Raw genomic sequence first — 17,430 nt, forward strand, 5'->3', positions numbered from 1 at the left:
TTGGTTATTATTAATACCTACTAATATATACACTAGAATGCATTTGATTTTCTTTTCCCTAGTCAGTCTAGAATTTTATGTCATTTATTTTATTTCTATATAGGGGAGGAAAGTACCATTTTATGGGTAAAGAAATGAAGCAAACTTTATTAACTAGAGTACTTAATTTTGCATGTGGTATTTTAATTTCTTCTGTCAACAACTAAAAATTGTCTTATGAACTGAATTTATACTTTAAGTACGCAGTGCACACATCTGTTTGAGGGTTCAAACTATTTTTGTACTTTAAAGAATTCAGTTACATATCTGATAACATTTGTACAATAACAAAATAAGTTTGTTATCAATCATCTCTCTTAATTTTGTTAATGGGGCAAAACAGGATCCATTAATATGAATAAATTACAGTATGTGTCCCTGTTTTCCTGTATTACAATAAATAAATTGATTAGGAAAGACATGGAGGAAGTCATAGCATTCTTTTTTTGGTTCCCTGAAACTGTCTTAGCCTAATGTATATGCTATTAAGTGGAAATAAATGTCTGCATTTATCGAGGAGTTAGTCCCTCAGCCTTTGTTTCTAAGTTTAATCTTGCACTTCTAGCCCTTCCTTATCATGATAGTAGTGGTTGTAGTCCTACCTGTAGAAGTAGTGGCCAAAGTAACGATGATAGTGATGATGATAATGGCGAAGATTATTCTAAGAGTAACTCCATTTAGGTGAAATTCATTTTGTAAAAAATGTCAAAGAAGTTTCCGGTTGGGAGTGGAAAAAGTTGTTTTTAATTTTTAATGTCAAAGAAGTTTGAAAATTTGCTTTTTTAAAAAAATTTAGGAATGTAATTTAGAGATAAAATTGAAAATATTTACTTATGTATATTAGAATGTGATTAATCAAAATTTTCTCTTCCCTGATATGTAATTCTTTAATTGTTGTAGACAAAGTAGCTCATATTTAAAGTATATGAAATATATTGTTAAGCTGTAATTTTGGCAAAAATATTTGGATTGTTAGGGGTATTTTTTCTCTTTAGTACTCAGTTATTTACTCCACATCTGTGTAATTTCTGGTTGGTCTTCAATTGTTCTTAAATGACACATGATATATTTGTTCCAAATAATCTCTAAGTTTCCTCTAGAGATAACTTTCTATGAGTCAAGGCTTGTCAATATAGTCATATATGCCTGCTCTCCATTGAGGGGACGCTTTCTAGTTATGCAAAGGCAGCAACTTTACAGAAGAAAAATGAGTTACAAAATTTTTAAATGTTTACTCTATACATAAAAATATCATAAAAAGGGCTTCCTTGGTGGCGCAGTGGTTGAGAGTCCGCCTGCCGATGCAGGGGACACGGGTTCGTTCCCCGGTCCGGGAAGATCCCACATGCTGCGGAGCGGCTGGGCCCATAAGCCATGGCCGCTGAGCCTGCACGACCGGAGCCTGTGCTCCGCAACGGGAGAGGCCACAACAGTGAGAAGCCGACGTACTGCAAAAAAAAAAAAAAAAGTCATAAAAAGAAAAAGTAAACAGTTGAAGGAAAAAAGTGCAACATAAGTTTAGATAAAGTGGTACTATCCTATATGTGTGTGTTTATTTATAAGCATATATGTATACACACATGCATACATGTAAGTACATTTACACGTAGACACACTCATATATGTATATGCACATATACAAAATATATACATATACATTATGTATATATGTATATGTGTACAAAACTTTATAAACCACCAGAAGGAGGTTTATAGAAAAATGAACAAAAAACTTCACAGGATAAGAAATATAAATGAAAAATAAACATATAAAAAAGCTTATCTCTAGCAATCAAAGAATTGCAAATGAAGTAGAATTTTCCTCCTGTGTGATTGAACATATTTTGAATACTGGTAGTACCCAGGGTTGTCAAGGATAAGGAAACAAATTATTTTTATTTTCAAAAATAAACTAATTTTCAAATATATACATATATTCTCAAAAGATATAAAAGTGATTATATTATTTGCCCAGAAATTCTATATTTAGGAAATTCTCCTTATACAAAAATCATTAATATGTGCTGAGAAAACTTCTGCCATGTCCCAGGGTAGAAAGCTGTTCAACTAAATTATGCGTAGCCATGGAATGACGTGCCATGCAGCCACTTAAGTGGTATTTTATGGAATATGTACAGCAAGAAATCATGTTTATTATATATTGCCTAGTAAAAAAAACTAACGGAGAGTGTGTTGATGACTTGTCAGAAATAAATAAAACATATTTATGTATTTACTTGCCTGTACAGAAAAGTAGGTATAAATAGAAAAATATGTCAACAGTTCTTTTTGCATGGTGAGAATACAAATAATTATCGATGGTCAATCTATTGTTTAATAAAAAACCCAAATAATTATCTATTTATTTATTTTGCTATTTTTTATATTTTTTGAATTTTCAGTCATGAACTGAAAGTGTAGACTTTTGTAAGCAGAAATAAAAAGTTTCTGGATATAATAAGATTTTCCAACATTAATCTCTTAGATCTTCTATGCCCCTTTCACAAATAAAAATTAATGGCTTTAATAGAGGGTCAATTATGCTGTTAAACCAGAATCCAAAAGAAATTTCATCCATTTGAACTATTTTATCACTGATTTTGTTTCTCTCCCAGAGGGGATATTTTTGCTTGTATTTAGACCTGACATATGAACCTAAATAAAAGAAAAAGGTTAAAAAGCAACTTGACCAAAAAAGCCATTGCCCTTGATGGTATTGGGTATATGAGGCAGTAAGGGACATGCAAAAATGATTGAAGATTATGACATAGTTTGTGGCCTGGCTGGCAGTACTTATGGAACTTGGGAGGCGAGGAATGCTGATTATGAGGGCCTATGTGTATCAGGGTGGAGGGTAAATGCTGAGAAAGTGAAATGTGGTAGCGGGCAGGGAGTTTGGCTCTACCACTAAAGAGGTGTATTCTGCCACAGAAAATACTATAAAAGAGCTATATATACCTATACAGTCTGTGTTTTGTGGGGAAGGGGTTTTTGTCATCAGTATTTGACATGAAATTCCAAATTGTAATTCTCCTTTTCCAATGTTCGATTAGGAAATGCATCTACGACCACAACTGTGATAGACAGCAAGAATGGATCTGTGCCCAAATCCCCTGGAAAAGTGATAAAGAGGACAGTCACAGAAGATATAGTGACAACATTCAGCTCCCCAGCAGCCTGGCTTCTGGTCATTGCTCTGATCATCACGTGGTCAGCTGTGGCCATTGTTATGTTTGACTTAGTGGATTACAGAAACTTTTCAGGTAAGATCCATGAAGTTTGGCTTTTCTTTTTTTTTCTTAATTAATCTTTATTGGAGTATAGCTACTTTGCAATGTTGTGTTAGTGTCTGCCGTACCGCAGAAGTTTGGCTTTTAAATGGAAAGAAACAGAGTTCTCTCCAGCTCTGGCTTTGTTTCTCTTCACCCTGCAAATAAACAAAGCATCCCACAAACATGCTTGAGGGCCACTAAGGGCTAGTTCCCATCTTCACATTTCCTTCTAATCTTTGCCTGTTCTCATAGACTTCAAATGAAACCTGATTTGAAGAGCTGAACAAAAGCTCAATGTTATAGTTTCATGAGGATAACAATTCCAAAGCTTGGTGGATATTTGGTTTGGGAATAGGGACTTTATCAATCATTAATAAAGGATAATTTGTGGATTTTACACTCGGCTATATAAAACCAAACCCAACCCAAATAAAACACTTTTGGACAAATGGAAAATTGTGTATTTTTAAGTCCCCCACTATCTGGCTCCAAGTTTCCTTCCCAGACATTCTCTTTGCTCCTCCCATTAAAACATCCTATTTTGATTTCCTAAAAATAAAGAATGTTAAAAGGAATTTCGAGGAATTACTTGTAATGCGATACTACGGCCAGCCATGTGTTCTTATAGATTCGCAGTGAAATAGGAATATCACAAGTGAGGAAATTTAGATTTTCATTATGGCCTATCCAATCTCTGAGTATATTGTTCATCTCTTTGTTCAAGGTCTTTCTGTTTTTTTAAAATTATATTTGTCTATTTCCACATCTGACATGCTCTATTGAGCATGTGAGTTCCTTGAGAGAAAGAATCGGTCAGGTGCTCAATAATTATTAAATGAATAGATGAATGAGTTTATGCTTATGCCTTTGTATCATAAGCAAAAACATTTTATTAGCTTCTTAATGTGCTCGTTCATATTTGCCCTGTGCACCCTGCAACCTACCTGTTCTTTCTTCAGTAAGAGTGGAATCGGTAGAACTCAGAAACTATAAATACTGTAAGTTGCATTCTATATACTGAGAGATCCTCTACTTCCCATTATGGTATTTTACTCATTCAACAATTATTGTCAAGTATCTACTACATATGCCAGGAAATGGCTATGTTAAAAGAAATGCAAGTATGAATAACACAAAGTCAAAAAACTGTATAGTTTGGGTTTATTGATATGGAGGTGTGACTGAGATAACTCTGCCCCCTGTACCGTTGGTAGCTGGGTTAAAGTGAGCATCATCTAACAGGTAGAGCTAAGTCTCATGATGTCAACCAAAGCAAAAGGGCTATTTATCCAGAGCCATAAACCTCTGCTTTAAGTAGGCAATAGTTTTGGTATATTGTGTAATGCAGACTCTTAAAAGAATATACAGTTGAAATGCCTATAATATAAAATATGACCTAGAATTTTAAGTGAAAAACAGTTGTTTACATTACTCCAGGAAATTTCATTTCCCTTGAGCCTATATTGACTGATATTTTTCATCTGTTCTTTTTTAGAATTTTATTCATTCAAATTTTAGAACCAAATATGGTCATATAATATAGTTCTTCAATTTTTACAGTAGATGTATTTTAAGAATTGTGTGTAAATCTAATATTTGTAAAGTTAATATTTTAATAAGTATACTAAATAAATTACTGATGAATTTGTTCTTAATTATTTGATAAAATGAGCAGCTACCTATAATTAAATTTTCAGATTAGATTACTTAAATGTAAGGCACATAGTCCACAGTAGAGCTTCCTTGGACCATTGTAATTAGTTACTATGGATAATGCCTATGTTCCTGGCATTTCATTTGATAGGGGAAAAATAACCTCTGTATTACTACTACTTCACTTCTTCTTTCAAGAAGTGTTTGCTAAGTACATCGTCTTTGTGAAGACTCCTCCTCCAGTTCTATATATTTATTAATGACCTAACCATCTATCCATTTCCTGCAAAAAGAAACCTGCAAGTCATCTGTTAAATCTGCTGGGCACCTGATCAGTTACCACACTGTATGCCAGCCAACCCTCTTATGCCTCATAAATTTGCTCCCTCCTCTTATTACCACAGTCTCCATTACTACACTTCAGACCTTGATTCTCTTTTGAGGGGGCTAATGCAGTTTCTTCTTGTCTGCCTCATCCAGGCCTCTCCCCTTTAACATTGCCCCCAAGGTATCTTCATAAAACATAAATTTCATTGAGTATTTCTGCCAAGTACAAATTCCTTGGCATGAAATTCAAGTCCTTGGCTTAGCCCTTTATTTTCATCTTGTAATTCCGCTCATGCACCCCGTTTTCCAGCCATACTTCCTGTTGCTCTCACCGGTTTTCTTTGCCTGGGAAAGCATACACTCTCACTCCTCCCTGCCTCTGCTCATACCATCCTTCCCTCGTTCCCTGATCCAGTATAGCAGAAAGTGTAAAAAAGTAGTTAAGAATGTGAACTCTGGTGCTGCATTTCCTTGCTATTAAATCCAGATCTTGCAACTTTATAGCCCTTGTGATATCAGAAAAGTCACTTAGTCTCTCTTTGCTTCAGTTTCATCATCTATACAATAGTACATATGTAATAAGATTAAGAGAATTATACAAATGAATATATTTGGAGTGTTTAGGACAGAACCTGGTTTATCACAAGTACTGTATACATTTTATTTTTTAAATTTTATTTATTTATTAATTTTTTAAACATCTTTATTGGACTGTAATTGCTTTACAATGGAGTATTAGTTTCTGCTTTATAATAAAGTGAATCAGCCATACATATACATATATCCCCGTATCCCCTCCCTCTTGCGTCTCCCTCCCACCCTCCCTATCCCACCCTTCTAAGTGGTCACAAAGCATCGAGCTGATCTCCCTATGCTATGCAGCTTCTTCCCACTAGCTATCTGTTTTACATTTGGTAGTGTATATATGTCAACGCCACGCTCTCACTTCATCCCAGCTTACCCTTCCCCCTCCCCGTGTCTTCAAGGCCATTCTCTACGTCTGTGTCTTTATTCCTGTCCTGCCCCTAGGTTCTTCAGACCCTTTTTTTTTTTTTTTTAGATTCCATATATGTGTGTTAGCATATGGTATTTGTTTTTCTCTTTCTGACTTACTTCACTCTGTATGACAGACTCTAGGTCCATCCACCTCACTACAAATAACTCAATTTCGTTTCTTTTTATGGCTGAGTAGTATTCCATTGTATATATGTGCCACATCTTCTTTATCCATTCATCTGTTGATGGACACTTAGGTTGCTTCCATGTCCTGGCTATTGTAAATAGAGCTGCAATGAACATTGTGATACATGACTCTTTTTGAATTATGGTTTTCTCAGGGTATATGCCCAGTAGTTGGATTGCTGGGTCGTATGGTAGTTCTATTTTTAGTTTTTTAAGGAACATCCATACTGTTCTCCATAGTGGCTGTATCAATTTACATTCCCACCAACAGTGCAAGAGGGTTCCCTTTTGTCCACACCCTCTCCAGCATTTATTGTTTGTAGATTTTTTGACGATGACCATTCTGACGGTGTGAGGTGATACCTCACTGTAGTTTTGATTTGCATTTCTCTAATGGTTAGTGATGTTGAGCATCCTTTCATGTGTTTGTTGGCAATCTGTATATCTTCTTTGGAGAAATGTCTGTTTAGGTCTTCTGCCATTTTTGGATTGGGTTGTTTGTTTATTTGATATTGAGCTGCATGAGCTGCTTGTAAATTTTGGAAATTAATCCTTTGTCAGTTGCTTCGTTTGCAAATATTTTCTCTCATTCTGAGGGTTGTCTTTTAGTCTTGTTTATGGTTTCCTTTGCTGTGCAAAAGCTTTTAAGTTTCATTAGGTCCCATTTGTTTATGTTTGGTTTTATTTCCATTTCTCTAGGAGGTGGGTCAAAAAGGATCTTGCTGTGATTTATGTCATAGAGTGTTTTACCTATGTTTTCCTCTAAGAGTTTTATAGTGTCTGGCCTTACATTTAGGTCTTTAATCCATTGTGAGTTTATTCTTGTGTATGGTGTTAAAGAGTGTTCTAATTTCATTCTTTTACATGTAGCTGTCCAGTTTTCTCAGCACCACTTATTGAAGAGGCTGTCTTTTCTCCATTGTATATTCTTGCTTCCTTTTTCAAAGATAAGGTGACCATATGTGTGTGGGTTAAGCTCTGGGCTTTCTATTCTATTCCGTTGATCTATATTTCTGTTTTTGTGCTAGTACCATACTGTCTTGATTACTGTAGCTTTATAGTATACTCTGAAATCCAGGAGCCTGATTCCTCCAGCTCTGTTTTTCTTTCTCAATATTACTTTGGCTATTTGGGGTCTTTTGTGTTTCCATACAAATTGTGAAATTTTTTGTTTTAGTTCTGTGAAAAATGCCATTGGTAGTTTGATAGTGATTGCACTGAATCTGTAGATTGCTTTGGGTAATATAGTCATTTTCACAATGTTGATTCTTCCAATCCAAGAACATGGTATATCTCTCCATCTGTTTGTATCATCTTTACTTTCTTTCGTCAGTGTCTTATAGTTTTCTGCATACATGTCTTTTGTCTCCTTTGGTAGGTTTATTCCTAAGTATTTTATTCTTTGTGTTGTAATGGTAAATGGGAGTGTTTCATTAATTTCTCTTTCAGATTTTCTATCATGAGTGTATAAGAATGCAAGAGATTTCTGTATATTAATTTTGTATCCTGATACTTTCCCAAATTCATTGATTAGCTCTAGTAGTATTCTGTAGCATCTTGAGGATTCACTATGTATAGTATCATGTCGTCTGCAAACAGTACCATCTTTACATCTTCTTTTCTGATTTGAATTCCTTTTATTTCTTTTTCTTCTCTGATTGCTGTGGTTAAAACTTCCAAAACTATGTTGAATAATAGTTATGAGAGTGGACGACCTTGTCTTGTTCCTGATCTTAGTGGAAATGGTTTCAGTTTTTCACCATTGAGAACGTTGTTGGCTGTGGGTTTGTCATATGTGGCCTTTATTATGTTGAAGTAAGTTCCCTCTCTGTGTACTTTTTGGAGGGTTTTTAATCATAAATGGGTGTTGAATTTTGTCAAACCTTTTTCTGCATCTATTGAGATGATCATATGGTTTTTATCCTTCAGTTTGTTAATATGGTTTATTACATTGATTGATTTGCGTATATTGAAGAATCCTTGCATTCCTGGGATACACCCCCACTTGATCATGGTGTATGATCCTTTTAATGTGCTGTTGGATTCTGTTTGCTAGTATTTTGTTGAGGATTTTTGCATTTATGTTCATCAGTGATATTGGCCTGTAGTTTTCTTTCCTTGTGACATCTTTGTCTGGTTTTGGTATGAGGGTGATGTGGCCTCATAGAAAGAGTTGGGGAGTGTTCCTCCCTCTGCTATATTTTGGAAGAGTTTGAGAAGGATAGGCGTTAGCTCTTCTCTCAATGTTTGATAGAATTTGTCTGTGAAGCCATTTGGTCCTGGACTTTTGTTTGTTGGAAGATTTTTTTCTTTTTTCTCTTTGCGGTATGTGGGCCTCTCACCCCTGTGGCCTCTCCCACTGCGGAGCACAGGCTCCGGACGCGCAGGCTCAGCGGCCATGGCTCACGGGCCCAGCCTCTCCGCAGCACGCGGGATCCTCCCGGACCGGGGCACGAACCCGCGTCCCCTGCATCGGCAGGCGGACTCCCAACCACTGTGCCACCAGGGAAGCCCTGTTGGAAGATTTTTAATCACAGGCTCAATTTCAGTGCTTGTGATTGGTCTGTTTATATTTTCTATTTCTTCCTGGTTCAGTCATGGAAGGTTGTGCTTTTTTTGTAAGAATTGGTCCATTTCTTCCAGGTTGTCCATTTTCTTGGCATATAGTTGCTTGTGGTAATCTCTCATGATCCTTTGTATTTCTGCAGTGTCAGTTGTTACTTCTCCTTTTTCATTTCTAATTCTATTGATATGAGTCTTCTCCTTTTTTTTCTTGATGAGTCTGGCTACAGGTTTATCAATTTCATTTATCTTCTCAAAGAACCAGCTTTTAGTTTTATTGATCTTTGCTATTGTTTCCTTCATTTCTTTTTCATTTATTTCTGATCTGATCTTTATGAATTCTTTCCTTCTGCTAACTTTGGGGCTTTTTTTGTTCTTCTCTGTCTAATTGCTTTAGGTGTAAGTTTAGGTTGTTTCTTTGAGATGTTACTTGTTTGTTGAGGTAGGATTTTATTGCTATAAACTTCCCTCTTAGAACTGCTTTTGCTGCATCCCATATGTTTTGGGTTGTCGTATTTTCATTGCCATTTGTTTCTAGGTATTTTTTGATTTCCTCTTTGATTTCTTCAGTGATCTCTTGGTTATTTAGTAGTGTATTCTTTAACCTCCATGTGTTTGTATTTTTTACAGATTTTTTTCCTGTAATTGATATGTAGTCTCATAGCGTTGTGGTCAGCAAAGTTACTTGATACAATTTCAATTTTCTTAATTTTACCAAGGCTTGATTTGTGACCCAAGATCTGGTCTATCCTGGAGAATGTTCCATGAGCACTTGAGAAGAAAGTGTATTCTGTTGTTTTTGGATGGAATGTCCTATAAATATCAATTAAGTTCTTGTTTAATGTATCGTTTAAAGCTTGTGTTTCCTTATTTATTTTCATTTTGGATGATCTGTCCATTGGTAAAAGTGGGGTGTTAAATCCCCTAATATGATTGTGTCACTGTCAATTTCCCCTTTTATGGCTGTTAGCATTTGCCTTATTTATTGAGGTGCTGCTATGTTGGGTGCATAAATATTTACAATTGTTATATCTTCTTCTTGGATGGATCCCTTGATTATTATATAGTGTCCTTCTTTGTCTCTTGTAATAGTCTTTTTTTAAAGTCTGTTTTGTCTGATATGATAGTTGCTACTCCAGCTTTCTTTAGATTTCCATTTGCATAGAATATCTTTTTCCATCCCCTCACTTTCAGTCTGTATGTGTCCCTAGGTCTGAAGTGGGTCTCTTATAGACAGCATATATACGGGTCTTGTTTTTGTATCCATTCAGCCGATCTATGTCTTTTGGTTGGAGCATTTAATCCATTGAAATTTAAGGTAGTTATCGATATGTATGTTCCTATTACCATTTTCTTAATTGTCTTGGGTTTGTTATTGTAGACCTTTTCTTTCTCTTGTGTTTCCTGCCTAAAGAAGTTCCTTTAGCATTTGTTGTAAAGCTGGTTTGGTGGTGCTGAATTCTCTTGGCTCTTGCTTGTCTGTAAAGGTTTTAATTTCTCCATCGAATCTGAATGAGATCCTTGCTGGGTAGAGTAATCTTCTTTGTAGGTTTTTCCCTTTCATCACGTTAAATATTCTTGCCAGTCCCTTCTGGCTTGCAGAGTTTCTGCTGAAAGATCAGCTGTTAACCTTATGGGGATTCCCTTTTGTGTTATTTGTTGTTTTTCCCTTGCTGCTTTTAATATTTTTTCTTTGTATTTAATTTTTGATATTTGATTAATATGTGTCTTGGAGTGTTTCTCATTGGATTTATCCTGTATGGGACTCTCTGCACTTCCTGCACTTGACTGACTCTTTCCTTTCCCATGTTAGGAAGTTTTCAACTATAATCTCATCAAATATTTTCTCAGTCCCTTTCTTTTTCTCTTCGTCTTCTAGGGCCCATATAATTCGAATGTTGGTTGTGTTTAGTGTTGCCCAAGAAGTCTCCGAGACTGTCCTCATTTCTTTTCTTCTTTTTTCTTTATTCTGCTCTGCGGTATTTATTTCTACTATTTTATATTCCAGGTCACTTATCCATTCTTCTGTCTCATTTATTCTGCTGTTGACTCCTTCTAGAGAACTTTTAATTTCATTTATTGTGTTGTTCATCATTGTTTGTTTGCTCTTTAGTTCTTCTAGGTCCTTGTTAAACTTTTCTTGTATTGTCTCCATTCTGTTTCCAAGATTTTGGATAATCTTTACTATCATTACTCTGAATTCTTTTTCAGGTTGACTGCCTATTTTCTCTTCATTTGTTTGGTCTGGTGGATTTTTACCTTGCTCCTTCATCTGCTGTGTGTTTCTCTCTGTCTTCTCATTTTGCTTAAATTATTGTGTTTGGGTTCTCCTTTTCGCAGGCTGCAGGTTCGTAATTCCCATTGTTTTTGGTGTCTTCCCCCAGTGGGTAAGGTTGGTTCAGTGGGTTGCGTAGGCTTCCTGGTGGAGGGGACTAGTGCCTGTGTTCTGGTGGATGAGGCTGGATCTTGTCTTTCTGGTGGGCAGATCCACGTCTGGTGGTGAGTTTTGGGGTGTCTGTGACCTTATTATGATTTTAGGTGGCCTCTCTGCTAATTGGTGGGGCTGTGTTCCTGTCTTGCTAGTTGTTTGGCATAGGGTGTCCAGCACTGGAGCATGCTGGTCATTGAGTGGAGCTGGGTGTTAGCATTGAGACAGAGATCTCCGGTAGAGCTTTTGCTGTTTGATGTTATGTGGATCTGGGAGGTCTCTGGTGGACCAATGTCCTGAACTTTGCTCTCCCACCTCAGAAGCACAGGCCTGACACCCCGCTGGAGCACCAAGACCCTGTCAGCCACAAAGCTCAGAAAAGGGAAAAAAAAGAAAGAATAAATAAATAAATAAAATAAAGTTATTAAAATAAAAAAATTAAAAAAATATTAAAAATAAAAAAATTCAAAAGTAATAAAAGAAAAGAAAGTAAGAAGGAAGAGAGCAGGCAAACCAAAAAACAAATTCACCAATGATAACAAGCGCTAAGAACTATACTGAAAAAAAAAAGGATGAAAAAAAAACAGAACCCTAGGGCAAATGGTAAAATCAAAGCTATACAGACAAAATCACACAAAGAAGCATGCACATACACACTCAGAAAAAAAGGAAAAAAAAATATATGTATATATTAAAAAAAAGGAAGAGAGCAACCAAATCAATAAACAAATTTACCAATGATAATAAACTCTAAATACTAAACTAAGATAAACGTAAGATCAGAAACAAATTAGATGAAGAAAGCAAACCCCAAGTGTACAGTTGCTCCCAAAGTCCACTGCCTCAATTTTGGGATGATTCGTTGTCTCTTCAGGTATTCCACAGATGCAACGTGCGTCAAGTTAGTGTGGAGATTTAATCTGCTGCTCCAGAGGCTACTGGGAGAGATTTCCCTTTCTCTTCTTTGTTCGCACAGCTCCCGGGGTTCAGCTCTGGATTTGGCCCCGCCTCTGTGTGTAGGTCGCCTGAGGACATCCGTTCCCTCCCAGACAGGACAGGGTTAAAGTAGCAGCTGATTGGGGCGCTCTGGCTCACTCGGGCCGGGGGGAGGGAGGGGTATGGAATGCGGGGCGAGCCTGTGGCAGCAGAGGCTGGAATGATGTTGCACCATCCTGAGGTGCGCCGTTTCTTCTCCCAGGGAAGTTGTCCCTGGATCACGGGACCCTGGCAGTGGCGGGCTGCTCAGGCTCGAGGGAGAGGAGGTGTGGATAGTTACCTGCGTTTGCACACAGCCTTCTTGGTGGCTGCAGCAGCAGCCTTAGCATTTCATTCCCAGCTCTGGTGTCTGTGCTGATAGCCACGGCTCACGCCCATCTCGAGCTCGTTTAGGCGGTACTCTCAATCCAGTCTCCTCGTGCACCCCGAAACAGTGGTCTCTTAGGCAGTTCCAGAATTTTTCCTGGACTCTCTCCCAGCTAGCTGTGGTGCAGTATCCCCTTCAGGCCGTATTCATGCAGCCAACCCAAGTCCTCTCCCTGGGATCCGACCTCCAAAGCCCGTGCCTCAGCTCCCAGCCCCCACCCATCCCGGCGGGTGAGCAGACAAGCCTCTCGGGCTGGTGAGTGCTAGTTGGCACCAATCCTCTGTGCGGGAATCTCTCCGCTTTGCCCTCTGCACCCCTGTTGCTGCTCTCTCCTCTGTGGCTCTGAAGCTTTCCCCCTGCCACCCACCCCCTGTCTCCACCAGTGAAGGGCCTTCCTAGTGTGTGGAAACCTTTCCTCCTTCACAGATCCCTCCCAGAGCTGCAGGTCCTGTCCCTATTCTTTTGTGTCTGTCTTTTCTTTTTTCTTTTGCCCTACCCAGGTACGTGGGGAGTTTCTTGCCTTTTGGGAGGTCTGAGGTCTTCTGCCAGCGTTCAGTAGGTGTTCTGTAGGTGTTGTTCCACATGTAGATGTATTTTTGATGTATTTGTAGGGAGGAAGATGATCTCCACGTCTTACTCCTCTGCCATCTTGAAGGTCTCCCCTGTATACATTTTAATATCACTAGTAAGAGATTCATTCCTCAGTTTTCTTGAAGGATGAATTCATCCCTTTTTTGTGAAAGAATTCCAGATTTCCTAAGAAAAATTCACTGTACCATGCTTTCATTTTCTTAGTCCCTTACAGGCACCTGTATTATCAGCAGTTAACACATTGTATTGTTAATATCTGTTTACTTGTCCATCTCACTCAAAAACTTAACCTTATTCAAGGAAGAAATTCTCTTATTCATCTCTGTACATGAGTGTCTGTCACATAGCAAGTTTTCTGCTATATATTGCTTAAAGGAATGAATAATGGTGATATTTTGATTTTGAAACAATTCCTTACCTTAGGAAGAAAGAAATATTTATCATAAAATTTTTATTTCATCCAGTCAAACAGGTTTTGACCCACTTTAAAAACTAATAAGTACATTTAATAAAATTAGAATGAAAAAAAATATGTTTATGAAATGATACTTGTCGGGCTTCCCTGGTGACGCAGTGGTTGAGAGTCCACCTGCCGATGCAGGGGACACGGGTTTGTGCCCCGGTCCGGGAAGATCCCACATGCCGTGGAGCGGCTGGGCCCGTGAGCCATGGCCACTGAGCCTGAGCATCTGGAGCCTGTGCTCCGCAACGGGAGAGGCCACAACAGTGAGAGGCCCGCGTACCGCAAAAAAAAAAAAAAAAAAATGATACTTGTCATATTTTGTAATGGTCATCTATGGCTGCATAGTAAATTACCAGAAAAGTAAGAGGTTTAAAAAAATAATAAACATCTATCACTCCACACAGTTTCTGTGGCTTAGGAATTTGGGAATGGCTTATGTCGGTGGTTCTGGCTTAGGGTATATCTTGATGTTGCAGTGAAGACCTCGGTTGGGGCTGCAGACATCTGAAATTTTTTTTCTGGGGTTGCGGACCAGTTGGCAAGATGTCTCACTCATTCAGCTTTTAAGTTAATGCTGGTGTGTGCTCACATCATGGCAACTGGCATCGCCTAGACTGAGTGACTCGAGAAAGAGCAAGGCAGAAGCCACAATGCCCCTTATGACCTACACTTTTAAATCCCACACTGCCATTTCTGCAAAATCCTTTAGGTCATAACAGGTCAACCCTATTCAGTGTTGGATGAGACTATACAATGGTAGGAATGCCCACAGGCAAGAATCACTGGGGGCCACTGTGATGGCTGGCTACCACATATTTTACTCTCAGAAAGTTATATTGCCAAGTTATGTATCTTAAGATAAATACTTAGATCTAAGGAAGTACCATTCAGTACTCTAATTGACAAAGAAAGATTGTAATTACAACAGGTGCAAAGAGAAAGATGGTGTGTTGGGATGGCTGGCAACCTGAAGCCATATTTCAGAAGACAAATATTCTCCAATGGATTTGAAATTTTAAAAAGTCTCAAAGCTAAAATTCTTCCAGACATATATATTAATTCTTCAAATAAGAAATTCAAATTAAAATTTGAATGATCAACTTCTAGAACCAAAAGAGTATAATAAATTCCAGGACATTATATAATTATAGCATAAAACCTGTATTAACCACTGGTTGAATGGGATACATCCACTTGTATTAAAATTCTGATTTCTTTTCTCCATTTATTAAGTTTTAACTTGCCTTTTTAATGTTTTTTTCACAGAAAAAATACCATTTGCTTCATTAAGAGTTTCAAAATGTAAATGATCCTCTTATGTTTCTAATGCTATTTTTAACTGATACATTTCAAACATTTACCAGGGATTAATATTATTACCATGATGAGCCTTTTGTACCACATAGTAGTCTTCGAAATATGTATCGTTAATGTTTAAAAAACAAGGTTGGTGGTACAAGAAAACATACTAGAAATAGTCGCTCTGAAAGCCAGAGAGAGCACCTGTCCTTGGGCTCTGACACTTGAGAAAAGTAGGTGAATGCTTCCAAGATATTAAAAAATGTTTACATAGAAATGAAAACCTATTTTCATAAGCAAGTACTATATGGGATTGAGAAGAATGATTCTCCTCTAGCCAATCTTCACAATTCCCTATTTTCTGAATTTGATCTGGTTGATCTGTATACAATCTACTTGTGAAGCACTAATAGAATTGGCTTATTTCAAAAGACTTGGGTTCACTCATATGCTTATTTCAGAAGACTTGGGTTCACTGATATCTCTATAACCTACAAGTTAGCATGACTAAGAAATTATATTTTCTTGTCTGTAAAATGGGGATGGCAGCTTGGTTTCTGGTCTGCAAAATTTGTGACTTTACTTCATCTTTTCAAATAAGACAAATTTTAGGACACAAAAATCAGATACTAGGAAAGAGATTCCACCTACCCTTCATTTCTTACTAAACATAATGTTAAAATACTATTCGAACAATGCTATGGTCTATCTGTCAGACTTTGATGAGAGTAGAGTCACTGTAAGTGATGTAAAATAGGGAATTTATTTTGTATGGCTTATGCATTCATGGGAGCTGATTAAGCAGTCTAGGTGAGGCTGTTGCAGTTTATCTGGTACAGGGTCAGAAGTCAGCAGAGTGGAAGATAGTGTAGAGGAGAAAAAATATCTTTTTCCTCTCCCCTTCTAAATTCTAGGCTGGGGCCCCTCTAACAAAAGACAAATTAATGAGGGAAAAGAGCTCATGTTTATTTAATATAAGCTTTATGGGACATAGGAGCCTTTCTTCATAAGGAAGTGAAGCCCTTAAGAGGCAGTTAAACCTGAGCATTTTTATGCTAGGTTTGGTGATAAGTGGAAAGCGGTGAAAAAATGTGACACGACGAAAAAGGGTCTGAGCTAAGTGTAGCAGATTGGGGGACACAGTAAGTCCTGTTCATTCAGATTCCTCTGTGCATTTGAGGATAAGGACATTCCTTTCCTCTGGGTGTAGGGAGGGCCTCTGTCACAGGAGGGCTTTATGACCTGCTTTAGGGGAGGGTCAGAAGGTTCTTCTTGCACATGCTATTTCTTCCATTCCTTCAGCTGAAAATATTCAATATGCTAAGGTGCCACATTTTGGGGTAGCATGTCCTGAACCCCATCACTGAAAAAGGCAGATGGAAAAAGAATAGGGGAGACAAAGGACAACCTGGAACCCTCATTTGACTCTCACCACCTCAAATTACGATGACGTGGGCGAGCTGCAATATAAGCTGGTGCCCTCCACCTGCTGAAGGAGATGCTGAAGGAGGAGGGCCAGTCATTGGGAACTGGAAGAGATGCAGCCTGCTGCTGTCACACATCAAGACCAGCCAGCATACCTGCCATAATGTGCATGAGAGGTGACAGCACCTGCCCTATATCAACCTTCAGAGAGTAAACAATGGCTATTACTTCTATTTTGCCTTCCAGAGCTTGTGCAAATTTCTCTTGTACCCAACTGTTACCTGGAACATTCATGTAAGGGAATTCTGGGAAATGTAATTCAAGTTTAGTGACTTGACAGCACACAAAACCACCCCATAGGATGACTATATAATTCATCATCCAAAACAGGACACTTGTGAGTGTGAAATGGAAAGCTATGAATATTTACCTCAGGACAGTAGGCAAAAACCAAGGTGTCTGATCACCTGGATACTATGTCTTCCGAAACCCCAAGTTGGGGTGGAGGGGCAGAGTAATGTTCATTCCTTAATAACTGAGCCTAGGCAGTCACAAAGGCTGCTAGAGGCATCGCCCCCAAGCTTCTGTAGACTCAGCCAGGAAGTCCTTCCAGAAAACGGTGGGGTGCTGTGATAGTTTAATGATTCTTTCAGGGTCAGAATTCGTGATCTTTTGTTGACATTCCTTACAGACTTCTTTGCCTTATTTACAAAGAGACAACTTTCTCTCTAAACAATAAATGCGAGCAAGTAGGATTTCTAAAGAAATGACTACAAACTTAGTTATTGGTGCGTGTTAATGATTTTCCTCTAGGTCAGAATGTACG

General features: G+C 37.9%; 1 protein-coding gene across 17 annotated transcripts in view; it reads left to right on the top strand.

Moving 5' to 3' along the window:
• The window catches only part of TRDN (triadin), a 373,079-nt gene that overhangs the window by 50,012 nt on the left and 305,637 nt on the right, over nucleotides 1-17,430 (top strand). For all 17 annotated transcript variants that reach the window (XM_067702211.1, XM_067702214.1, XM_067702210.1 and 14 more), the window contains exon 2: nucleotides 3,093-3,302. In XM_067702211.1, coding sequence (XP_067558312.1) covers nucleotides 3,093-3,302 — 210 coding nt within the window. The remainder of the gene's footprint in view (nucleotides 1-3,092; nucleotides 3,303-17,430) is intronic.

This window comes from Pseudorca crassidens, chromosome 13, assembly GCF_039906515.1.
Source record: "Pseudorca crassidens isolate mPseCra1 chromosome 13, mPseCra1.hap1, whole genome shotgun sequence".
Taxonomy (NCBI): domain Eukaryota; kingdom Metazoa; phylum Chordata; class Mammalia; order Artiodactyla; family Delphinidae; genus Pseudorca; species Pseudorca crassidens.